This window comes from Gossypium hirsutum, chromosome D12 (assembly GCF_007990345.1).
Source record: "Gossypium hirsutum isolate 1008001.06 chromosome D12, Gossypium_hirsutum_v2.1, whole genome shotgun sequence".
Lineage (NCBI taxonomy): Eukaryota > Viridiplantae > Streptophyta > Magnoliopsida > Malvales > Malvaceae > Gossypium > Gossypium hirsutum.
Window position 1 is genome coordinate 50,276,342 of NC_053448.1, and position 27,177 is coordinate 50,303,518.

The following is a 27,177-nucleotide window of genomic DNA, read 5'->3' on the forward strand; positions in this document are numbered from 1 at the left end:
AATGGGCTAGAAGAAGAATCTACACATTTTGGCTATGCATTGCAACCTAATTGTTTTTAATTAAATCTAAAAAAATCGCGTGTCGTAGTGAGCACTCAAAAGGGAATCGAATTCCAAAACTTTTTTCATAAAGGCAGGGAAAGAAAGATCAAACAAAAAGGAAAGGAAAAAAGCTAAAATGATCACTACATCCATACCTTAATTAAATATTAATATTACTGGTCATGCCCAAAAACGCATCTTTTTCACCTCTCCTACTAAAATGATCACTACATACATAAATACATACATACATACATGCATGCATGAATGTCGAAGCACATGAATGTTAAAACCTTTTTAAGCCCAATAGTATGCTAGAATCCAAAGTGTGACGGCAAGAGTGAAGAGAATGTTGTTGTTGGTGCTCGTGAAGAGAGTCACAGCATGACTTGGATCATTGATGCCGGTGGTTGTTCCCGACGGACCAAGTGAGGTGGTGCCACCACCAAACACCGTCGGAGACCCGGTGGTTGTCCCCGTGGTGGGTGTTGTGGAAGGAATCCCGGTGCTTGTCCCTGTTGTCGGTGTCCCCGTTGTTGGTGTGGTAGGAGTCCCTGTTGTCGGTGTCCCCGTTGTTGGTGTGGTAGGAGTCCCTGTGGTTGGTGTTGAGGTAGGCGTCCCTGTGGTCGGTGTCGTCGGAGTCCCTGTGGATGGTGTTGTGCTTGTACCACTGTAAAATTAGCACAACATATACAATGTTAAAGATGCATACTTTTTTTTGTGAAATACCAGACAAAAGAACATAAAAGAACAAAATATTACTTAATGAATGATAAATTGAAAACATGAAAAATCCCAAAGTAAGTTTCATCGGAGTGGAAGATTCTAGTGAACATACCTGGAAGGAAAACTGCAAGTAGAGGGAATATCTGCAATTCACAAAGAAAATTATGAAAAATCCAAGGAAAAAAAAGGGAAAAAAACATTTATTGAAATGGGTTGGTTAGTAGGACTTTACTTGAAGGAGGATTAACACTAACAGTAGCAGTGCCTGAAAAATCACAGCTTCCTTGAGCTTGACCTTTCTTTTGGAAATAGCTATTGACTGCATAATTGCAGTGATCTTTCACAGTGTTGGGATTATAGCAAGGACCATTTTGATTAATTGGAGTACAATCAGCTCCTGCTCCACAAGCATAATCTAGGGTTTTCTGAAGTGTTTGCTCATTCACTCCATCTTTACATAAGCAATAGTTGGCACCTGTAGACACCATAAACAATTAAAAAACACTTGCAATTTTTTCATAAGCAAGCTGAAAATATTTTCTTTTAAAAAAATGGGGGTTTTTCCCCCTTTTCTTTTGTTTCCATTTGCATCAAACAAGAAAAACCGATCTCAGAAATCTTGAGTTATGGATCTGAAGTTGAAAAACAAGAGAAAAAAAAGGAAGTCTTTTGCCCAATGAAAAGAAAGAAAATCAAAGAAACACCAAGAAACTTACTTGAATGGCCAGACATGGCTAAGAAAAGAACAACATAAATGAAAGGAACCATGATTGATGATGCAAGGTTTGGGAAGGGAATAATTGTAATATCAACTGACTTTCAAAGATATACTGTTAGCAGCAAAACTTGGAAGCAAAAGAGAGAGTGAAGAGATTTCCAGACCAACAACAAGATAAGAAACAAAGAAGAATGAGGTGGGTAGTGTGACTGGTGATGGTGAGTGTCTGTATCTGATATATAGACCCCTTTTTATTACAGTAAGTTATCTTAAAGCAAGTGTTTATGAAAACATAAACTAATTACTTGGTATAGGTAGATACATACAAATGAACTTGTAAAAAATCTCTCAAATGTTTCTCACTTTCATTTGCTTTATGTTCTTTTAAAGTATCATGGCAAACCGTGCAACGTTCCTAATTTAAAAAAAAAGGTTTTTGTCATGTATTTGACCCTTTTTTCCTTCTTTCCAGCATAAACCATGTGCATGTATGTTGGTATTATTGCATGCAATATAATATATTCATAGAAGGATTCAATTTTTTTTAACCTAGGTTGAAAAGTCACACAATTTTCAAATAAATTTAAATTAGTTTTTGTTTCACAAAATTCGAATTTAAATTTATTTAAAAATATAAAATTATTTTTATATTATAATATTTAAATTTTAAATATACATTTTTTTAAAAATATAATATTTTATTAATTAAATTTTAACTCCATTGAAGCAATTTACCATTACACGCCACCGTAGTAAATTTGAAGTAACAGTGAAAGTAAAGATGGAGTGATGAGGGTCCTAGCGTTGGGACCCTTTTAGAGCTACTTTTTCAAGTTTTAATCAATGTGCTGTCACTATGTGTTTTGCTTTTTCTTGTGTGTGATGCCCCTTATTTTTCAGCCTTTTCGTTGAGCTTAGATTCGACACGAATCAATAAAGTAATCAATATTTATTGTTTACATTCTTATATTATACTTTTACGTTGTCCTGTTTTTAAGATTATCATTTGATGATCCACCAAAAAACTTATCATTTCATGTTGAATTTTTTTAATGTTAATAATAGAATTTAAAAATAACTTTTAGAAAAACAAATACAGTTAAAAGAAAGGGATTAGTTAAGTAAATTTAAATTGCATTTGTTTCAATGATACTGTATAAAATATATTTTGTTGTTTGATATATTATTAGTAAAAAAATAAACGCAATATAAATATATTTGTGATAAAAAAATTATTGTAGTGTATTCTTTTTGACAATCAAAATTTATTTTATAGTAAAATAATATTTTATAATAATTGATACCTTATATAAAATAAATAATAAAGCGGTGTCTATTAAAACTTAATTTAAATTACATATATTACATATATGAAAGTGTTAAAATCAAAAGAGATAAATGAAACTAAACATGATTTAAACAATTACTCATATTTATATTATTAAAATATCTATATTTTATACTATAAAATAGTCATAATTGTAATATATATTTCTTAAAATATAAATATTTTCAATAATACTATTTAAAATTTAAAATAATAAAAAATTTATATTAATAATTTAAAATATAACTAATTTAATATGTATGTTTAATAATATTTAATATTAAACATCTATGTTTATTAGAGTCTATTGTAACCGATTTCAGTTAAGTAGCTAAGTTGGTTAGTAACCGTTACTCTTCCTTGTATGTGTATAAATTCGCCGCTCATGTTCTCAATCAATCAAGCTTTTCTCTCAAGGTTATTTCATAAAAGCAAGCTAAATTCTTATAAAAGTAAGAAAAGAGCAAACTAAATTCTTATGAATAATCTTGAGAGAAAAGCTTGATTGATTGAGCACATGAGAGGTAAATTTATACGCATACAAGAAAACTTAGCTACTTAATTGAAATTGGTTATAACATACTCTAATAATGTTTAATAAGGCGCCTTGGCCAAACGGTATGATCTCGGCCTTCTTCTAAAGTTGTTAGCTTATTGTCGTTGAGGATATTTTTACTTAGTGTTGCTTTTGGCTCAACAGAGGTGAATTCTTGCTTTGATTAATGATAATTTAATTGTTTTGATTCCTAAAAGAGTTTCACCCAATTGCCTTATGTAATGTTGTCTATAAAATCCTTGCTAAAGTTCTCGCTAATCGCTTGAAAAGTATCTTGCCCGGTGTCATTTCACTTATGCAATCAACATCTATTTTAGGCTGCTTGATCATGGATAATGTTTTGATTGCTTTTGAGTTAATCCATCATCTGAGGAATAAAGGAGGGGTTGAATGGGTGAGATAACCTTAAACATTGATATTCACAAAGCATACAATTGAGTGGATTAAAATTTTATGTTGAAGATGAGCTTTGATTCTTGATGGGTTCATTGGATTATGTTGTTTATCAATTGTTAGCTATTTTGTCTTTTTCAATGGGTGTAAGATCAATTGTGTCAAAATGATTTATTGTCTCTGTACTTGTTTATTTTGTATACTGAACGTCTTGATTTCCTGTTGCAAAGGGTAGACTCTAGAGGAGAATTCTACAAGTGTGTCAACTTTTTATTTACTAATGATAATTTTTTCTTCGACATTAATGATTCGGACGTATCCACTATTAAGAATATATTGAATTATTATGAGGAGGGATATGGGTAAGCCATTAACTACCAAAAGTTTGGTATCATGCTTAGTTGAAGTATGACTCTCAAGTTTGTGTTGGGACCTTGATGTAGTTTAAATGTCCTTCTAATTTTTCGAACAAATTTATTTAATAAATTTTTATTATTTACATTAATATCCTCAAATTTGTGTTCCAACATTAAAGGGCCATCTTGACCCAAACCCAAACCCTAGTCCAAGCAAACCAAATTAATTTCATTTCCACATTCTCTTTCCTCTCTTAAGAATCTCAACTCTAGGGGTCGACTCACTTCACTGGAACTCAAACCACCCCTCTCCCTCCCAACCCAGCCTCCGGCACCCTTCTATACCATGAGAACTGGAGGAACCCTAATGCCGCCCAAAATCCAATCTCCCTGGCCCAATTGCTTGTTCCCCTAGGCCTCTTGGGTCAGTCCCTGCACTCCTGATTCAGTACCCCTCCCAGTCCATCGACGCGCCTGCTTAATGAACCATTTCGCTGACTTGATGATCCAACAATGCTGGATTGATGTGAAAGAGCTTTTCGAGTTCTGGGTTCGATCGCTGGATGAGAATGGGAAGCCTAATAAGTTTGATGTTAATCTTTATAATCATTATCTGAGAGCTAATTTGATGATCGGAGCATCAGCTGGGGATTTACTTGATTTCGTCGCCCAAATGGATGATTTTGAGCTTGTTCCCAATTTAGCGTCGTTTAATTTGATTTTAAAGGCCATGCGTCAGGCTAAGGAAACTGAAGCTGCTGAGAAATTGCTTGACGGTTAGTTGGATGTAGTAGTGCTATACCTTTTCTTTTTAAAACTTGATTTCTCGTTACCCTTTTGCTTGAAAGTTCCCTAAATACTTCGTTTTGAGTTAGTAGATGAGATGGGAGCAAAAAAGTTCTCATTTTCTTTTAAAAATAAAATTCATTACTCTGCACTCTAAATTTGTGATGTGAATTGTAAACGTGGATTTAGTTGTGAGTTTTTTCTTTTTCTTTTTAATTTTAATGAGAATTTGAATCCTTTGTATTTGAGATTGTGTGGTTGTCTTTGGTTGACGGTTCATAGTTTTTGGTTGATGTTGTTTCGGTGAATTTTAGTGATGTTAGATGAATGAGAATTGGATAAAGATCGCAACTGGGTTATGAATTGGGACAGAAAGGGTGATGCATTATTTATTTTTGAAGATTTAAATTCCTTTTATCAATTTACTTTCTATAAGGATATGCATTTGTGTTTGAATAGGAAGTCCCTTGCATCGGTAAGATACTGCTTTAAGTTTATTGGAATTACATTCTAAACACTAGTGATATTAAATTGGTGTTGTCACCCTTCACTTTGTCCCTATCACGATGTTGCAAGGTGGAAAGGAATCTCTGCCTAATGATGAATCTTATGATTTGGTTATGGGAATGCTGTAATGCTGTTTGAGATGCGACGGGTTGAAGCAGCTTTGAAATATATAGATATGGCCTTACAATCCGGTTATAAGTTGTCTATTAAAGTATTTACAGAATGCATAGCTTGCTGTGTTAGTCAGGGCCAGCTTGACACTCTGGTTACGCTCATTGAGAGGTTCAGGTTAGATGACTTATTGATTGCAAAATGTTATTTTGAGTATGCAGGTTGCCTTTTGCTCAATGTTTGATTATTTAACTTTGATTTCTCGGGTCTTATCAGAAAACAGATCAGAATAGAGCTCTATATCCAAATTGGAGTTTGTGCAACTATCTTGCAGAAGCTGTAATGCAAGCAGACAATAGCAAGCTATCATTTTATGACTTGGAGTTTATGGCCAAATGGATTGCTTGAGGCAAAAATGCAAGGCCACCTTTCTTGCTTTCAGTAGATGAAGGATTGATTGTCCTTTTATACTTCCAATTATTTGCATTCTGATTATTTTGTTGAATCAGCTATTATTTAATGTTTTGGTGATTTTGATATATTTCTGGAGAAAAAAAGAAATTAGCACGAGGATATTAACTTGCATGCATGCTTCCTTTTCAATTTTAAAAATTAATAATACATAAATATCAAAGAAGTTCCTTAAGCTGCCTCATCGGACACTAATTTAGCATTTGAATTAAGTCAATTAAATACAGTTAAAATAATTATAGAAAGGGATTAGTTTATATTTGTGTAACATTGAAGTAAATTTAAATTACATTTGTTTCAATGATACTGTATAAAATGTTTTTTTATTGTATGATAAATTTTCCTGAAATCATTTTCTAAATGATGTTATTAGCAAAAACAAACACTATAAATATATTTGTGACAAAATATTATAGTAGTATTTTCCTTTTTGTCAATCAAAATTTATTTTATAGTAAGATAATATTTTATAATAATTGATATCTTATATAAATTAAATAATAAAACGGTGTCTATTAAAACTTAATTTAAATTACATATATTACATATACGAAAGTGAACAGTGACACGTTAGAGTTGGAAGAGATAAATGAAGTTAAACATGATTTAAACAAATATTCATACTAACTGTTAGCTTCGTCTGATTTTTAATAGAGCTCTCTCTGCTTTTTGTTAGCTTTGTCTTGTTGAAAATCATACTAATTGGTCTATCTTTTGCCACTTTCCTTTTCTTTTAGTGATTGATTCAACAACTACATCTGGCATTTACATGGTTGATAATGACATTTTCTTGGAATGATTAGTTATTTATCCGTTTTTATTCTCATTTTCTAGGTTTCATCTATTTGATTTCTTCAAAAGCTGATAGTGTTCGTGTTTCTCTTCTGACAATTTATTCGTTTTTCACTGTTTCTCGATGCTATGTTCAGTTGCAAGTAGTGCATGATTTGTATCTTATCATGATTTGCCGAATTATTGTGGTTTTGAACTTGTAACATTGTGTTTCTTATTCTTCCTTGTTTGGTTGCTCATAAAACTGAGGAAAAATGGGTGGTGCATGATGTTCTTTTGTTGTTCTGACTTTTGGTTATGAAAAATATTTGCTCAACTAAGTTTAAGAGCATTTTCGTAAGCAGGTAAGAGATCTTTATCCTTAAGTCCTAAAATGGAGGTTAATATTTTAGATCCTTTTGGTATCTTTTTCCCCATTTTGAATTATGGGACCAAGAGAAGTTCTAACTTAATTAGGCCTTGTTTGGCTAATTTTTGAAGCATATTTGGATTGAGAGGCTTGAAATAATACCTCCTTTTGTAGTTCATTAAGGAAAGAAGTAAGAAGAGTGGAACTTTAGGTGACAATTTCTCTTTTGAAGAGTTTTGGATAGCAGATGTATTAGCTAAGTTTGGCATTTGAAGGGAAGTATTTTCATGGCTTGATGGTGACATTTGTTTTGTTTTATTGAGTTCTCTGTGTTTTGTTGGTATTTCCATGTCCTGACGCTGTCTGTTCTTATTTGGTGTTCGAGTTTTGGTTGATTTGTGTTACGGATGTTTTAATTTTACATATTGGTTCTGAAATGTCTTTGCCCTTTGTTTGATTTTGTGAGTGTTGCCAGTTATTAATGAAAGTTGTCTTTTAAAAAAAAAAAACAAATATACCAGGTTTTTTCATCTTCAAGTAAGAGCTAGAAAGAATGCAATTGCTTGCATAATTGTTAATGGGAAGAGGTTATCTCATCCAAGAGAATTTAAGTGGACCATGTTTAAAAATTTCGATCATTTTGTTGATGAAAACTGGTGAAGGCCACTCATTGATAGATTAGAATTCAAGTAACTTTCGGGAATGCTAGCTGAAACTTGGGAAGATCCATTCCAAATTGAACAAACGAAAATAATGTTGTTGCATTAGGAAAATCAGGAATATGTCTGCAATGTATAAAGCTTGATTAGGTGGGCTGAATCAGGTAGAGATATTGTATGTAACAGAGCTTGACTAGGTGGTTTGAATCAGGTAGAAGATATTGTATTTAATTATATTGAAGTTGTCGAGGGTGTGTGGATTAGCAGTTAGGGGATTGTTTTGTATGATGTTTTGAAGTTGATGTATGTGATGTTCGCTGCTTATTGTTGGTTTAATGAAATATCCTTGACGTATCTCTTCTACCCCACTCACCCCTCAAAAAAAGTTTTAAGATTTAAAATAACATTTTTGAAGAAATACATTTTGCATGATTTAACTTTAATCATGTCAGGAATGTTGTATTTTATTTAGTTGATGAATTTTATTAAATTGTTATTTTGTTTGTTAGTGATATTTTGCTTCTATTGCTTTGTGTTTTATGTAAATTTTGTTTTGAATGCAGCAATGGATACTTCAAAAACTGGAGTTCAAAAGCTTGATTCTGCTAGTGCAAAACTGTAAGTGTGACTTTATTTACTATTTTCTTTTGTTCGTTAATTTCCCAAAAAGAGAAGGAAAGAATTAATGATTTAAAAAAGGAATTAATTACTTTAAATGTCGGGGAGGATGTCCGTTTTTCTCTATCTTTTCACATCCCATTTCTTTCCAATCAATCGAAAATTAAATACTTATTCTAAAGGTCAAACCTTATTCTGTTCTTTTCAAGAAAAAGAAGAATGGCAGAGGGTTTTTTTCACAATTTTTTTTTTGTTTTTATTTCTGCAAAACAATTAATCTGTTGGCTATTTTCATTTTGATAGATAAGATTCATAACTTTTTGTAGGAGAAAGTCATTAAATTACTCCACCTTAAGCAAAATATCAGGGTATTTTACAAAAATAATACAAAAAGAAATAAAAAAATACTAAAATAGTATACCCCTTTTTTATTTACCAAAATGGTAAAAAAAAATTAAACAGTAGAAAATGGGATGCCACAGGCGGCACCAAAGGTACCTGTGGCAGAGGCGGCACCAAAGGTGCCACTACCACAGGTGGCACCACTGTATTATATACCAGCTTCAATCCAGTTGAAGGAGAAGAAGAAGGAGGAGGTTGTGCCGGAAAAAGAGAAAAAGAGAAGAAAAAAAATAGAAAAAATTATTTTTTGTTGTTAGTTCTGTTATTATTGTTAGTTATTAAGATTAATAAAAACTCAAATTGATGGTTTTAGTTAGTATTATTATTGTTAGTTTTTAGGGTTTAGTTATTAATAATTATTGTTACTTAGTATTATTATTAGTAAAAAACTAATATTATTATCATGGTTAGTTATTAGGATTAGTAAAAACCCTAATTATTATTTTAGTTAGTATGATTGTTAGTTTTTACATTATATTATTGTTAGTTAGTATTATTTTGAGTAAAACTATTATTATTGTTATTGTGTTAGTTATTAGGATTAGTGGTTAAATGTTGTTCATGTACAAAATGATAACTGAAAAAGTATAAGCTTAAGAATGAAAAAATTACATATTGAAACATTAATTTTTTATTTAAGTAATTTATTTACTTTTCGAGATTGTTTTTTGAGATTTTGTTTATTTTTTGATAGATTGAATATTGAAGATGGATAATAAGTTTTTTGTATGCGTTTATTTCGATGGAGTCATCTTGACTACAAGTGTTTGCTGTATATTTGAATGTCGGCAACAAATAGCAATTATATTTAATAGAAATGTCTCGTTGAATGATATGAAGGGAAGAATTAATGCAAAAATTGTTAGACGTGAGAGAAAGATAACAAAATTTTTTTATAAGTTTTCAGTTTTGACAAATCCGATCAAATTCATCGAAATGGAACTTGTAGACGACGAAGACGTGGAGACAATGGTCGCTCTTTACTGTGGGAATGAGAGTGACAAGAATGTACCGATTCACTTATTTTCCAAGTTAGCTGGTATGGAGCAAAATAAAGATGTCAATGCATATGGTGAAGAACACGAAGCTCAAGATTCGTGGATGGTGGCTCTAATATCGTACGTTAATAGTGAATTGACTATAGGTGGGATCGGTATCGATCTGGATATTACACCCGATGTTGATGTGGTTGGTGGTAAAGAAGGTGCTAGCGATCATTATGATGAAGATGTCGATAGTGACGGTGATCTCGATGTGGACGATGTACCTGATGATATTGACGATGAATATGTCAATAACGATGGAAATATTAACGCTTCTTCGGTCGGGAACCAGATGCGACGTATTTTGATGCACAATAATATTGGGTTCATAGACCTCGACGCAGCACATGTAACTGAGTTCCCGGAGTACCCTGAAATAGTTCCTCCTCACCGGCTGGCCATAAATTCTGATCATTTGAAGTTATTCGTAGGACAGAGGTTCGAAAGTAAAGAAGAGTGCGTACTTGCTATTAAACGGTATGACATGAACATATCAGTAGATTATAAAGTTGCGGTGTCTAAATCGACAATATATATTCAGGAGTATTGGAAGGCAGCGGAAGGCTGCAATTGACGGGTACGAGCTGGATTTATTCAAAGTTCGCAGATGTGGGAGATATGAAAAGTTGTTAGTTCTCACATGCAAATCAACATGTATGACAAGATTATGGAAAACGGATTCGAAAACTATCTGTACGTGTATCATGCTAATGGTAAAGGACATGTCGGCCATTAAAGCTTCGGTACTGATTGTTGAAATGCAAGCACGATTCCAGTATCGAGTATCATATCGAAAGGCGTGGATAGCTAAACAGATGGCAATAGAGCAATTGTATGGAGATTATGATTCGTCGTATAACGAGCTACAAGGATAGATAGCTGCTATGCGGGAGTACGTACCGAGGACTGTGATTGAGTTACAGACAAGACCTTATTACGGTCTGGACAACTAGTTACAGCCGGTAAAAAGAATTTTCTATCGGATGTTCTGGACGTTTCCCTACTGCAAGCCATTTGTGCAGGAGGATTGGACCTGACTATATGCAAAATATAGAAATATGCTACTTCTTGCGGTTGCTCAAGACGGCAATAGAAATGTACTCCCGATAGCATTTGTCATCGTAGATAAGAAGAACTTATAATCTTGGGAATTCTTCCTCACTAACCTGCGGAGGTATGTTATTAGCAACGATAATATTTACATCATCTTCAATAGAGGGAAAGATTTAATTACAACAATTAGGCGTTCCGGTGTGCCATGGAGATCCGTTTACTGTATTCGTCACATTGCGTCAAACTTCCATAAAGATTATAAGAATGCAGACTGTAAGAGACAAGTCGTGGTAATAGGTAAATGATAACTTTATCTTTTCAATATAAGTTGTAATATTTTATGTTATCGAGTTATTAGAACTTATCTTTTCTTAATACGTATACAACGTACGAGTTAAAGCCACATATTTTCCGCCAAAGAATGATTTGACTTGAGAATGACATGGATGGGCAAACAAACACATCTTTTCGATAATGTTTGGGTACAATGGAGCCGTGGCAATGGGCTCAAAGTTTTAACGAAGGCTTTCATTTTTGTTAAATTACCACAAACTTAGTGGAGGGGGTTAACGTTGTGTTGTTGAAAACACGTCATCTTCCGATTGCATTTGTCTTCTCTGCTACATTCTACAGGTTGGCTACCTTGATGCCAAGAATGAGTCAGCAACAAGTCAACTAGATGGAGGAGGGACACATGTTTGTCGAAGATGTCAGAGATACAATGGTTGCAAACCGTCAGATGGCGAAGTCGATGAATGTAGAAATATATTCACGACGTTTGGAAACATTTCGAGTTAGAGAGACTATCGGTTGTCGACCCGGTATACCACTTAGGTCTTATGGAGTTGATCTCCAGAACAGACGGTGCGAGTGCAGGAGGTTCGAAATACTTCATTATCCATGTGCGCATGTCGTGGCAGCATGTGCTAAAGTGAACCTTAATGTTGAACAATATGTCGATAATGTGTACACGCTCGAGCGCACATTGCGTGTCTAGGAAAATGAGTTCCTCGTCCTGCCTGACCTGTTTACATGGAAGGTGCCTCCGACAAATTTCGAGCTTTTCCCAGATAGAGGGTTATGTAGGAATCCAAGAGGTCGTCCGCAATCAACCGGAATCCATAATGAAATAGACATTAGAGAGAAATTCGACGACAAGCGTTGTGGATTATGTAGGTTAAGTGGTCATAATCGGAATAAATTCCCTCAGCGAAACTATAATGTTGGACAGTCGTCAGGATCGGGTCGGAATTGAGCTAATGTTGTAAAATTGTTATGTGTAATGTTGTAATGTTGTAATGTTGCAATGTTGTTTTAACACCCATTAACTTAAATTCGGCTTATGCTTATGCTTAAATTATATCCAAATTAAGTTATAAAAAGTATAATTCATTTCGAATAATTAAAATTATAACCAAAATAGAGCCATTTAACCTTAAAATCAGCTTTAATATAATTCAAAAAGGGAAGAAAAGTTTTGTAGTAAGCATACCTAAAATTAGAATAATTAAATTTATACAAAAAGTACAAACTTTGTAATGTACATAAAATGTAATAAACCCCTAAAATTGATGGTTCGATGGTGTGGTCCTAGGGGTATACTTATGCAGAGGTCGACGGTCATGTTGTGGGTGTTCGCGACGACCAACATCCTCATTAGGCGCAGGTGGGGGTGTGCTAAACATAGAGGAAAAAGCATGTGGCTCGATCGGCATCGACGAACTTAAACCGGAATGAGTCCTATAATGCTGTGGATGTGGGCCGGGAGTGCCGTACTGCAGCGGGTAGGATCCAAAGAGATCAAACTGTATGCGTATTTGCCCCCTGAAAAGCTCGGAATATACATTCGGATGATAGCAATGTGAATCCCCATGTGAATGTGATTGTTCACAATCCCCCAGGTCGCTGCATGTGCGGGGGGACTACAGTCGACTGCCCTCCAAGTATATATGGCTTTCAGCAACTAGAGTACCATTGTATGTACTCTAATGATGGTTGTAAATCGAAAGCCATAACCATCTGAGGTTTTCGACCCATCCGATCATTCTACAGCGTAACAAATTTTTTGTGCTTATCCTCCCAATTCAACTGCGATTATCCTCTTGTTGATGCCGTGAACCACCCCCACCTCGCATGGCGGATTCGGGATATATTGGATACAACCAAACTGTCGTAGCACCCGATCCTCATGGTACCACTCGACTACATTGAAATTTATAATTGGTGCGTTAGTGCACCACATTTCAAAATGAACGTATGCAGACGAGGGTATCATAGTTGTAATTTTTGGGCTACGATATGACATCCATATAAACTGCATGATTAATAACATGGTTATAATTTAACAAGGTGTGAGTAAGATATAGAAAGTAAGATGTCACGAATATTAGAATAGCTTACCCTTTCCTCGGCATGCTGTTCGATCATCAGTCGGTATATTGGGACAGTGTACAACCTCTCGATACTCGGATAAAGACTCCACCTACAAAAACAAATATAGGGTTTAGGGTTGGTAACATCAGTTAATATCGTATGACTACAAATAATGACAAGTTATATTTTATCACCTGTTAACTAGTGGATAAATATATGGTTGGTGAGTAACCGATGCCAAAAATGGCATCTGATAAAGCGCCTAGGACTGCTGCAATGTAAGGCATCTGTCCATGTCTACAACAGAAGGCTTTATCGTCCGACAAAGCTCCCGAGACAACACTGCTAGAATGGCGGAGCCCCAGCTATACAAGCAAACATTGGTCAAATCAGCTAATAGGGATAAGTACATCATATGCATCTTGTTGTTGTTTGCATCGAGCATCAGTACTCCCCCTATAATATGCATGATGTACGCTCGAGCAGCGCACATCAACACACCTTCAATGGCATTCGCTGATAACTGTCCAAATTTGGCTTTCAGCCATGTAAATTTCAAGCTCGTAAAATTTCACTCATCATCGTTTGGCGAGTCTCCTAGTAGCTAATAACATAGTGCAGTCGGCAAAGTAAATGCAGTTACTCCCGTTACAGGACTCCCGTCGATTAGGAGCTTAAGCCGCAGTGCAACATCCTCTAAGGTCACCGTGCACCCCCACACGAAAAATGAAAAGTGTGGGTCTCTGGGCGCTACCGTTCCACTAGTGTAGATTTTAAATCATATCGCAAGTCGAACGTCCGGATCAATGCTGCTGGCCCAAATCCAGCTTGCTCCAAGTACAGCATCAACCGTGAATCCGGGAGATATCCTATACCATTCACCCAGCCCCTTATTACTCGGAACGAGCCCTGATAGTGTTAAATTATAGAAAAAAATATTAGGATAACATGATTTATTTCTATATATTACGTATATCCTTTTTTAATAAAACCCGTGATTAACAAATAATAATATATTACCATGTTATTAGCCGCATTAGATATGTGAGAATCGTCGTTAATCAATGAAGCCATTGCGATGCCTGCAACTTAAAAAAGAATTTAGTAAAAAACCCTTATTTTGGCCCTTTGTTCGTATTTTTTCCCGAATTTTATTACTTTAAAAAATATAATATTTTCTAATTTTATTGTATTACATTATTTTAGTACATTATGTTTGAAATTCATTAATTTAGTGAGTTTTTAAAATAAATTTAGAAAAATAACCCTTATTTCGGCCCTTTGCTCGTATTTTTTTCCCGGATTTTATTACTTTCAATAAAAATATATTATTTTCGTATTTTATTATTTTACATTATTTAAGTACATTATGTTTGAAATGTATTAATTAATTCTATTTTTTTAAAAAATAGTAAAAAACTCTTATTTCTGCCCTTTAAAAAAATATACTACTTTTTATTTTTATTATTTTACATTATTTTAGTACATTATGTTTTAAATTTATTAATTTAGTGTGTTTTTTAAATAAATTTAAAAAACTCTTATTTCGGCCCTTTACTCGTATTTTTTCCCGAATTTTATTACTTTCAATAAAAATATATTATTTTTGTATTTTATTATTTTACATTATTTTAGTACATTATGTTTGAAATGTATTAAGTAATTCTATTTTTTTAAATTTAGTAAAATACCCTTATTTCGACCCTTTGTTCGTATTTTTTTTCTCCGGATTTTATTACTTTACAAAATATACGATTTTCTAATTTTATTATTTTACATTATTTTAGTACATTATGTTTGAAATTTATTAATTTAGTATGTTTTCTAAATAAAGTTCAAAAAATAACCCTTATTTCGGCCATTTGCTTGTCTTTTTTCCCAAATTTTATTACTTTCAATAAAAATATATATTTTTTATTTTGTTATTTTACATTTTTTCGGATTTTATTACTTTCGGCGTATATACTATTTCCGTTTTTTTTCTTTTCGTATTTTATGTTTTCTTAAACATATGTTTTAATCATTTTATTTTTAATGCTATTTTTGTAGAAAAACTAATTACAACATGCTAAATAAATTTCATAAAAAAAATTTAATCAACATAAAATGTACATAACATGGATATTTTCATGCTAAATGAATTTCATAAAATATATATGCTAAATAAAATAATAAAACAAATATAAAGTAGATAACATAGATTTTTTACACAAATATTACAAAAAAATTAAATTAATACAAAAAAATTACCTTTACTTATTTATTTCTTTCTTTTTCCTTCCTTCCCTCTTCTTCTTCTCCTTTCCTTTCTTTTTCTTTCTTTCTTCTCCTTTCCTTCTCCACCCCACCAGCCGAATGGTCCCCCCATTATAAGAGAGTGGTGCCGCCTGTGGCAGTGGCACCAGTGGTGCCAATGGCAGAGGCGACACCACTCTCTTATAATGGGGGACCATTCGGCTGGTGGGGTGGAGAAGGAAAGGAGAAGAAAGAAAGAAAATGAAAGGAGAAGAAAGGAAAGGAAAGGAGAAGAAGAAAAGGGAAGGAAAAAGAAAGAAAAAAAATAAGTAAAGGCAATTTTTTTGTATTAATTTAATTTTTTTGTAATATTTGTGTAAAAAATCTATGTTATGGACATTGTTTGTGTTTTATTATTTTATTTAGCATATATATTTTATGAAATTTATTTAGCATAAAATTCATGTTATGTACATTTTATGTTGATTAGAATTTTTTTTATGAAATTTATTTAGCATGTTGTAATTAGTTTTTTTTACAAAAATAGTATTAAAAATAAAATGATTAAAAAATATGTTTAAGAAAACATAAAATACGAAAAGAAAAAAATGGAAATAGTATATTCACCGAAAGTAATAAAATCTGAAAAAAATATAAAATAACAAAATAAAAAATATATATATTTTTATTGAAAGTAATAAAATTCGGGAAAAAATACGAACAAAGGGCCGAAATAAGGGTTATTTTTTGAAATTTATTTAACAAACACATTAAATTAATAAATTTCAAACATAATGTACTAAAATAATGTACAATAATAAAATTAGAAAATAGTATATTTTTTAAAAGTAATAAAATTCGGAAAAAAATACGAACAAAGGGCCGAAATAAGAATATTTTACCAATTTAAAAAAACAGAATTAATTAATACATTTCAAACATAATGTACTAAAATAATGTAAAATAATAAAATACGAAAATAATATATTTTTATTAAAAGTAATAAAATTCGGGAAAAAATACTAGTAAACGGCCGAAATAAGGCTTTTTTTAAATTTATTTAAAAAAACAAACTAAATTAATAAATTTAAAACATAATGTACTAAAATAATGTAAAATAATAAAAATAAAAAATAGTATATTTTTTTAAAGTAATAAAATTCGGGGAAAAAAATACGAAGAAAGTGCCGAAATAAGGGTTTTTTACTAAATTAAAAAAACAGAATTAATTAATACATTTGAAACATAATGTAAAATAATAAAATACAAAAATAAAATATTTTAATTGAAAGTAATAAAATTCGGGAAAAAATACGAGTAAAGGGCCGAAATAAGGGTTACTTTTCTAAATTTATTTAAAAAAACACACTAAATTAATGAATTTAAAATATAATGTACTAAAATAATGTAAAATAATAAAATTAGAAAATAGTATATTTTTTAAAGTATTAAAATCCGGGGAAAAAAATACGAATAAAGGGCCGAAATAAGGGTTTTTTACTAATTTTTTTTGAAGTTGTAGGCATTGCAATGGCTTCATTGATTAATGACGATCCTCACATATCTGATGCGGCTAATATATACTTGGAGGGCAGTCGACTGTAGTCCCCCTACACATGCAGCGACTTAGGGGATTGTACCCAACGGCCCCCATGGAGGCAGAGCCTGCGGCAGATCATGATCCCGAGCCAGATCCCGAGCAATTACATTCACATAGGGATTCACCTTACTATCATTTGGATTTGGCGGGCAATGACTATATTCTGAGCTTCTCATAGGGCGAATACGCATACGAGTTTGATCTCTTTAGATCCTACTCGCAGCAGTACGGCACTCTCGGCCCTTATCCACAGCATCATGGGACTCCTTCCGAATCAAGTGCGTCGATGCCGATCGAGCCACATGATTTTTCCTCTATGTTTAGCACACCCCACCTGCGCTTAATGAGGATGTTGGTCATCGCGAACACCCACAACGTGACCGTCGACCTCCGCATAGGTATACCCCTAGGGCCACACCATCGAACCATCAATTTTAAGGGTTTATTGCACTTTTTTGTACGTTACAAAGTTTGTACTTTTTGTATAAATTTAATTATTCTAATTTTAGGTATGCTTACTATGGAACTTTTCTTCCCTTTTTGCATTATATTAAAGCTGAATTTAAGGTTAAATGGCTCCATTTTGGATATAATTTTAATTATTCGAAATGAATTATACTTTTTATAACTTAAATTGGATACAATTTAAGCATAAGCATACGCTAAATTTAAGTTAATGGGTGTTAAAACAACATTGCAACATTACACATAACAATTTTACAGCATTAGCTCAATTCCGACCTGATCCTGACGACTGTCTAACATGATAGTTTCGCTGATGGCATTTATTCCGATTATGACCACTTAACCTGCATAATCCACAACGCTTACTGTCAGATTTCTCTCTAATGTCCATTTCATTATAGATTCTGGTTGATTGCGGACGACCTCTTGGATTCCTACGTAGCCCTCTATTTGGGAAAATCTCGAAAGTCGTCGAAGGCACCTCCCACGTAAACAGGTTAGGCAGGCGGGGGAACTCATTTTCCAAGACACGCAATGTGCGCTCGAGCGTGTACACATCATCGACATATTGTTCAACATTAAGGTTCACTTTAGCACACGCCGCCACGACATGCGCACATGGATAATGAAGTGTTTCGAACCTCCTGCACTCGCACCGTCTGTTCCGGAGATCAACTCCATAGGACCTAGGTAGTATACCGGGTCGACGATTGATGGTCTCATTAACTCGAAACGTTTCTAGACATCGTGAATATATTTCTACAATAATCGACCTCGCCATCCGACGGTTTGCAACCATTGCATCTCTGACATCTTTGACAAACACGTATCATGGCTCAATCTAGTCGACTTGTTGCTGACCCATTCTTGGCATTAAGGTAGCCAACCTGTAGAATGTAGCAGAGAAGACAGATGCAATCGGAAGATGACATGTTTTCAACAATACAACGTTGACCCCCTTCACTAAGTTTGTGGTCATTTAACCATAACAAAAGCCCTCGTCAAAACTTTGAGCCTATTGCCACGACTCCATTGTACCCAAGAATTGTCAGATGTGTTTGTTTGCCCCTCCATGTCACTCTCAAGTCGAATCATTCTTTGGCGGAAAATACGTGGCTCTAACTCATACGCTGTATATGTATTAAGAAAAGATAAATTCCAGTAACTCGATAACATAAAATATTACAACTTATATTGAAAAGATAAGGTTACCATTTACCCATTGCCACGACTTGTCTCTTCCAGTCTACATTCTTATAATCTTTATGGAAGTTAGACGCAATGTGACAGATGCAGTAAACGGATCTCAATGGCACATTGGAATACCTAATTGTTACAATTAAACCTTTCCCTCTATCGGAGATGATGCAAATATTATCGTTGTTCATAACATACCTTCGCAGGTTAGTGAGGAAGAATTCCCAAGATTCCAAGTTCTCCTTATCTACGATGGCAAATGCTATCAGGAGCACGTTTCTATTGCCTTCTTGAGCAACCGCAAGAAGTAGGATCTGTGTATATTTTCCATATAGCTAGGTCTCATCCACCTGCACAAGTGGCTTGCAGTAGGGAAATGCCCGCACATATGGATCAAACGTCCAGAACATCCGATGGAAAATTCTTTTTCCCGGCTGTAACTAGTCGTCCGGGCCGTAATAAGGTCTTTTCTGTAACTCAATTACAGTCCCTGATACGTTCTCCCGCATAGCTGCTATCTATCCTTATAGCTCGTTATACGACGAATCATAATCCCCATACAATTGCTCCATTGCCATCTGTTTAGATATCCACGCCTTTCGTTATGATACTCGATACTGGAATCGTACTTGCATTTCGACAATCATTACCGAAACTTTAATGGTCGGCATGTCCTTCACCATTGGCATGATACACGTACAGATAATTTTTGAATCAAGTTTTCCATGATCTTGTCATACATGTTGATGTGCATGTGAGGACTAACAAATTTTTGTATCTCTCACATCTGCGAACTTTGAATGAATGCAGCTCGTACCTGTAACAGCCCGATTTTGACCCTAATCAGAACAGTGGTTTTGGGACCACAAATTCGAGTCTGAAAAATATTTTAATATTATTTTCTGTGTTAATTATGTGTGAATTTACATATGTGAAAGTTTCGTGAATTAATTTTATGTTTGTAAGCTTAATTTTAAAAAAAGGGCTTAATCGCGTAAAATGAAAATTTGATGGTTAATTAAGAAAGTGCCTAATTATTGTTGTCTTTATAAGTTTGAGGCCTTATGTTGTAATTTAGCCAATAATAATAGGTAGTGGATGGCATAATAATGATATGTGATTTTTATATATATAAAAAAATAAAAGTTAAAATAATATAATATAATAATATATGTTATAATAAAACAAAACATTAAAAGCCACCATTTTATGTTCATCTTTCTTCACCGAATGTAGAAAAAAAAAACAAGGTTTGAAAGCTTGAAACATTCGTCCATTTTGAAGATTAATTCAAGATCAAGAATTAAAGAAATCGAATTTGGATCGGGGAAATACAAAAGTGGTCGAGTAGCCGATTTAACAGTCGACGACATCCGAGGTAAGTCTATTAGCATATAAATGTTGTTGAATTTGCAAATATATATATGTTATTTGTTGAATTGAATTTTGTGGATATATATGTGTATTGGCCGAATGTGTGATAAGCCAGGAAGTTTTATTTCGTGTTTGATTCGATCGAGATACGTTGTCCGAGAGCCCGTACGAACCTTAGGAATAGATAGGATACATATGTCATGACATAGGATTTCCGATATGTGTTATCGTGTAAGACCACGTTTGGGACGTTGGCATCGACTTGTGTTTACGTGTAAGACCATGTCTGGGACATTGGCATCGTATTTGATTCGTGTAAGACCCTATCTGGGACAGTGGCATCGATATGTGATTACATGTAAGACCACGTCTGGGACGTTGGCATTGTACGAGTCTTTCGACTATCCGAGTATCTTTTTAATTCTGAATGGTTCAACGGGCAAAGATAAGTTGTGTACGAATGTATAAATCAGGCTAAGTGACCAGGTATGTGATAGTTGATTACTTATTTGAAAATAAGGTAAGTTGTATACTTGAATTGATGATATGAAGTTATGTGAAATATGAATTATGTGATTGCATATTTGAATATATATGTATTCGGCCTTTGATGTATATGTGCATTGAGGAAAGTGATGATTGGATATATTAATGTTCAATTGATTATTCGGTAAAGAGGAAAGTTATTACAAATTATATAAGTTTTGATATATATAAATTGATAAATTGAATTATATGTGAAATTATAATGATTTATTACTAATTGTCTAGCTTAATTTATGTAAATGATTAAATGTTTATTTGCTTATGGCTTACTAAGCTTTAATAGCTTACTGTGTGTAATCGCTTTCAATTTTATAGATTTGGAACTTGGTTAAGAGCACGGGAATCGTCAGAGAAGTCTATCACACTATCGACTGTTTTCGGTATTTTACTAAGTTTGAATTTAAACTTATGGCATGTATAGTCTAGTTAATATGTTTGATTTTTTGGGTATGTAAATATGAGCCATGCAAAAATGGCTCATTTATTTTGTTAAGCATGGTTTTTATACTTTTGATCAAGTGATAGATATGTTGATTTTGGTATTTCAGCTATGGCATATTTATTTATGTGAATTATGTTTGATATGTTTTGTTAAGAATGTGGTAAATAATTCGGCATATGTGAGCTTAGTTAAAGCATATAAGTGAAGTGAGTTTGGTATAATATGTTAATCTCTGAATTGGCCATGGTGTATATATATATTATGGTGTTTTAGTCATGTGCTTCGGTAACGAGGTAAATGATATTCAAGCTTAATTAATCTTGGTTATGTGTTATATATATATATGATATGTGTGATATGTTTGGTTTTAGTCTTAGTGTTTCGGCTATGGTTTATCTATAAGTAAATATATGTGAATCTTGTTTGATATGCTTTGTTAAGGTATTGTTATGTAATTTAGTAATTAAGTGAACCCGGAAATGGCATATTTTGACTTATGATTTAATGGCTAAATCTTGTACAAATTATGAGGTTATTTATGGATGTCAATTTGTTATGAAATAAATTAGGAATGTGGAGTATTTAATAAAGGTACGATTTGCTCATGCAAGTGGACTTAATATTCGATTTTATTTTTGTAAAATGATATGAATTGTATGATTTTTTTTTTGATATGGCTAAAATGGTGTATTCATATGCGCAAACTTGTAATAGATAAATATGTATGTTTTTGGTCTTTTAAATGATATATATAAATGATTTCAAGGTAGATTTAAAATTTATGAATAAGATACATACAAATTCGGGTAATGATAGTTAAGTGAGCAATACAAGTTTGAATTTAGCTTTTATAAATTTATTGGATTAGTCGATTAAATGATAAGTTGATTTGTATTGAGCGTATATAGTTTATGATTGAATGATTTCATTGAAATGGTCATATGTGTATAATATAATGACATCAAAGGTATGTACGACCATAATATAATGTTACTAATGTTATAAATGTATCGTTATTCTTTGGTGTATGAAAAGAGATAAATGATTGTGTTGAACTGTATCTTGTTCGGTAATGCCTCGTAACCCTAATCTGGTGACGGATACGGTTAGGGGTGTTACAGTACCCGCCAATTGCAGCCTTCCGCTGCCTTCCAACACTCCCTAATATATATTGTCAGTTTAGACACCGCGACTTTATAATCCACTGAATGTTCATGATATACCGTTTAATAGCAAGTACGCACTCCTCTTTACTTTCGAATCTCTGGCCTACGAATAACTCCTCATAATGAGAATTTACGGCAAATTGGTGAGGAGGAACTATTTCAGGGTACTCCGAGAACTCAGCTACATGCGCTGCGTCGGGGTCTATGAGCGACATGTGTGGCCCAGGATTATTGTGTATCAAAATACGTCGCATTTGGTTCCCGACCGAAGAAGCGTTAATGTTTCCATCGTTATTGACATCTTCATCGTCAATATCATCAGGTACATCGTCCACATCGGGATCATCGTCACTATCGACCTCTTCATCACAATGATCGCTACCACCTTCTTCTTCACCACCAATCACATCAATATCGAGTGTAATATTTAGATCGATACCGATCCTACCTATAGTCGATTCACTATCAACGTACGATATTGGAGCCACCATCCACGGTTCTTGAGCTCCGTGTTCTTCACCATATGCATTGACATCTTCATTTTACTCCATATCGGCTAACTCAGCAAATAAGTGAATCGGTGCATTATTGTCACTCTCATTCCCACAGTAAAAAGCGACCATTGTCTCCACGTCTTCGTCGTCTACAAGTTCCATTTCGGTGAATTTGATCGGATTTGTCGAAACTGGAAACTTATAGAAAATTTTTGATATCCTTCTCCCACAATGTCTAACAATTTTTGCATTAACCCTTCCCTTCATATCATCCAACGAGACATTTCTATTAAATCTCATTTCTATTTGTTGCCGACATTCAAATATATATCCAACACTTATCATCCATCTTCAATATTCAATCTGTCAAAAAATAAACAAAATCTCAAAAAACAATCTCGAACAGTAAATAAATTACTTAAATAAAAAATTAATGCTTTAATATGCAATTTTTTCATTCTTAAGCTCATACTTTTTTAGTTATCATTTTGTACATGAACAACGTTTAACCACTAATCCTAATAACTAACACAATAACAATAATAATAGTTTTTTACTCAAAATAATACTAACTAACAATAATAATTAGAGTTTTACTAAAAATAATAACTAACAATAATATAATGTAAAAACTAACAATCATACTAACTAAAATAATAATTAGGGTTTTTACTAATTAATAACTAACCATAATAATATTAGTTTTTTACTAATAATAATACTAAGTAACAATAATTATTAATAACTAAACCCTAAAAACTAACAATAATAATACTAACTAAAACTATCAATTTGAGTTTTTATTAATTTTAATAACTAACAATAATAACTAAATAAACAACAAAAAATAATAAAAATTATACAAAAAACATAATAACAAGATAATCCATTATTTTTAAAAAAACCTTATTTTTTCTATTTTTTTTCTTCTCTTTCTCTCTTTTTCCAGCACAACCTCCTCCTCCTTCTTCTTCTTCTCCTTCAGCTGGATTGAAGCTGGTATATAATAGAGTGGTGCCGCCTGTGGCCGCCAATTTACCAATAAAAGCTTAATTTTTTTTATAAATTTACCGAAATGGGCCCAATATTTTATTATTTACTGGAATGGGCCATTTTCCGGCAAATCGCGTCCACGTCAGCGCGATGTCAGGAGACGTGCCAGGAAATCGCGTCCATGTCAGCGCGCTTTGCTAAAGTGGCAACAAATCGCGTCCACGATGGGGCGATTTGTTGCCACGTCAGCAAAGCGCGCTGACGTGGCCGCGGTTTTATAAAAAATTATAAAAAATTAAGCTTTTGTTGGTAAATTGGCCAGTACAAATAACAAAAACAATAGCAAAAATAACAACAAAAACAGCAGAAAAATAACAGCACCAAAACACTAGGAACAACAAGATAATTTTTATTAAAAAATAATTAAATTATTTGGGTCGGGCCCTAGCCAAAAACTTTTACCCGAAGCTCGATCCATTTAGAAAATAGGCCTCATTTTTTATTCAAACACATTTTTCGAATTTCTATTTTTATTCAAATCCTACTATTTTTTGGGCGGACCTTCGACCCAAGCTAGACAACCCGAGCCATGATCAGGTCAATAATCGAAAGTTCGTTCAATTTGTACTTTCTTGTTGATCTTTTTACCTATTGTTTGAATGCTTTTCTTTTTCTTTTTTCTTTTCCTTAAAAAGAATTCTTTTTTGCTATTAACCATCACCAATAGAAAATTTTTATCATCCGTTTTTAATCATTAATGTCATTATAATTAAAATTTATTTCATTATTTTTATTAATTGCTAATTTTGTAATTCTTATTTTTAAACCACTATGAATAATTATGAAAGAACTTTTTGACCCTTTAAAATTTTGACTCTAATTTTTTTGTAAATTTCTCTCAATTTATTTTTTTAAAACTTTATCGTCAATATGCTTTAGTCTTCTTTTCCACCTTCTTTCGAAATATCTTATTTAATTATTTGCAATACTTCCTCTCAACACCAAAATTGAGAAGAAATTTAGAGGAAATTTGAGAGAGGATTAGTTTGTGAAAAAAAAAGGGGTGGGGGTATTTATAGTTTTTTTTGGACTGTTGGGGGGGGGGAGAAATCGCGGCCACGTCAACGCTTTTGCTGACGTGGCAACAAATCGCCCCCTCGTGGACGCGATTTGTTGCCACGTCAGCAAAGCACGCTGACGTAGCTGCAATTTCCTGGCACGTCCCCTGACATCGCGCTGACGTGGACGCGATTCGCCGGAAAAGACCCATTTCGATAAATAATAAAATACCGGGTTCATTTCAGTAATTTAAAAAAAAAGCTTTTTTTGGTAAATTGCGTGGCATCCCATTTTCTACTTTTTGGTTTTTTTGGTACCATTTTGATAAATAAAAAAAATACTATTTTAATATTTTTTATTTTTTTATTATTTTTGTAAAACACCCCAAAATATCATCTATTTATCAGGTCTGATCCAATTTAATATGTTAACACAAGTCTAATCATCAATCAAACAATATTCAATTTAAAAATTATAAATAATATATTTAAATCACTTGTTTTTAAGTAGACAATGGTATCCATTTCTCTCTATGGTTCAAAATTTTAGCTTATTTTATTCTTTATATTGTTAGATATTTTTAAAAAAAATTTCTAACATTTACATTAAAAATATATAGTAATAATAAAATTGATCTTTATTTGTTTTTTTTAAGTTAAATTAAACTAATTTTTTAAAAAGAGCTGGAATTGTTTCTCTAATAAAAATATTATTTTTTTAGACATTAAAACACACATCACAGTTCACATGGATTTTGTATTATTATTTTTAATTTCTATGGACTTTATATATATATTTTTTGGATTTTTTAATAATTTTTACACATTTGTCAGTAAATTACTTAAAAGGAAAGCAAAAATTTGAAATTTGAGAGTGATGTGACAAGAAACAGAACCAAGTGGGGAAGGAGCAAACTGTAATTAATTAGCTCAGCTCTTCAACGGTATATTGAACCAAATGTGTGTGTTTCATTGGTCTCTCTTCCTCCCTTGTTGTACTTAGCCGATTCTCTCTCGTCACTTTTCATTTTTTTCCTGTCATTCTTTTTTAGCTTTGGGTAAACCTCAGGCCGAAAGAAAACATATACGCTACGGCAGGAATAGAGTTTTCATGAGAGCGAGAAGCCCTAAGTTTTTCTCTGCTGTTTCTGGGTTTTTTTCAAATCTCCTGCGGCTTTTTTATAAATTAAACCCTAAAAAAAATTAATTACTTAAATAACTTATTTTTTTAGTCAATTAATATGCCACATCAGTTATTTGTATAAAAAATTAATATTTTGGTGGTAGAGTCATTTAGAATAGCACTATTTATATAAATATTAAATAAATATTATATTTTTTAAAAAACTGGGGAGAGAGTTTTAAGTATTTTTACTTTTTTTTTGGAGTCAAATAATTTGGTGTTATCAGATTCTAACATTCTCCCTATTGAAACAGTCTAAATTTTTTTTATTCGTTACCTTTTTTTATTCTTTCTTTTTAAGTTATTTATTTATTTACTTTTTAAGTTTTTTTATTTGTCCTTTATTTTATTTTTTATTATTAGTTTTATAAAATTTGATGTGTATATTTTAAATGTTTTATAATATTATTTTTTAAAAAATTTAAATATAATTTTCATTTTAAATATTTTTTAATATTATAAAACATTTAAAATATATTATTTTTAAAGTTAAAATTTATTATTTGTTTTATAAAATTTAAAATGTTAAAAATATTTAAAATATACATTTTAAAATTTATAAAACAAACAATAAATTTTATCTTTAAAAATAATATATTTTAAATATTTTATAATATTAAAAAATTATATTTTAAATTTTATAAAATCAGTAATAAACAAATAAATAAAATACTTAAAAGAAAAAACAAAAGAGAATGAAAAAGGACAAAGAAATGAGAAAAATCAGAAAAAGTAACGAATGAAAAAAATAAAAATTAGGCTGTTTCAACAGGCATAACAGGCTAGTATGTTGAAATTTGGTGGTGTCAGAAAAAGGTAAAATTACTTAAAATTTTATTTTTTTTAAAATTACGGTATTTCTTTAATATTTATATAAGTGGTGAAATGTTTATGACTTAACTAAAAAATTAAATTTTATTCAGATTGTTGATATGACATGTTGGTGAAATAATGTAAAATGACGTTACCTATATAAATTATTAAAGAAATACTGTAATTTTTATAAAAATGACATCCTTTAAGCAAATTTATCTTTTTTTTTTTTTTGGAGTCAGATAATTTTGTGCTACCAAATTCCAATACCTTTATTCTGTTTTACCTATTCCAACACTCTTTTCCTGATTTTTTTATTTGTTTTTATT

General features: G+C 32.3%; 3 protein-coding genes and 1 long non-coding RNA gene across 4 annotated transcripts; 2 read left to right on the forward strand and 2 right to left on the reverse strand.

The window, feature by feature from the left end:
• Positions 1 to 194: 194 nt before the first annotated feature.
• LOC107946382 (PLASMODESMATA CALLOSE-BINDING PROTEIN 3) lies at positions 195 to 1,903 on the reverse strand. Its single transcript, XM_016880677.2, has 4 exons — positions 1,485 to 1,903; positions 1,001 to 1,243; positions 881 to 911; positions 195 to 712 (listed from the first exon to the last, which is right to left on the reverse strand). The coding sequence occupies exons 1-4, from the start codon at positions 1,534 to 1,536 to the stop codon at positions 340 to 342; spliced, it is 699 nt and encodes a 232-aa protein (XP_016736166.1). The 5' UTR covers positions 1,537 to 1,903; the 3' UTR covers positions 195 to 339.
• A 2,965-nt stretch (positions 1,904 to 4,868) lies between these two features.
• On the forward strand, positions 4,869 to 12,272 carry LOC107946383 (uncharacterized). Its single transcript, XM_016880679.2, has 3 exons — positions 4,869 to 4,894; positions 8,357 to 8,411; positions 9,721 to 12,272. The coding sequence occupies exon 3, from the start codon at positions 9,750 to 9,752 to the stop codon at positions 10,428 to 10,430; it is 681 nt and encodes a 226-aa protein (XP_016736168.2). The 5' UTR covers positions 4,869 to 4,894; positions 8,357 to 8,411; positions 9,721 to 9,749; the 3' UTR covers positions 10,431 to 12,272.
• A 5,575-nt stretch (positions 12,273 to 17,847) lies between these two features.
• LOC121224558 (uncharacterized) lies at positions 17,848 to 19,288 on the reverse strand. The gene is made up of 3 exons (XM_041108018.1): positions 19,265 to 19,288; positions 18,978 to 19,093; positions 17,848 to 18,241 (listed from the first exon to the last, which is right to left on the reverse strand). Exons 1-3 carry the CDS (start codon positions 19,286 to 19,288, stop codon positions 17,848 to 17,850), a joined length of 534 nt encoding a protein of 177 aa, XP_040963952.1.
• Positions 19,289 to 20,070: 782 nt separating this feature from the next.
• LOC121224190 (uncharacterized) lies at positions 20,071 to 21,271 on the forward strand. The gene is made up of 2 exons (XR_005921770.1): positions 20,071 to 20,157; positions 21,015 to 21,271. It is a non-coding gene; the product is annotated as an uncharacterized lncRNA (long non-coding RNA).
• The last annotated feature ends 5,906 nt before the right edge of the window (positions 21,272 to 27,177 follow it).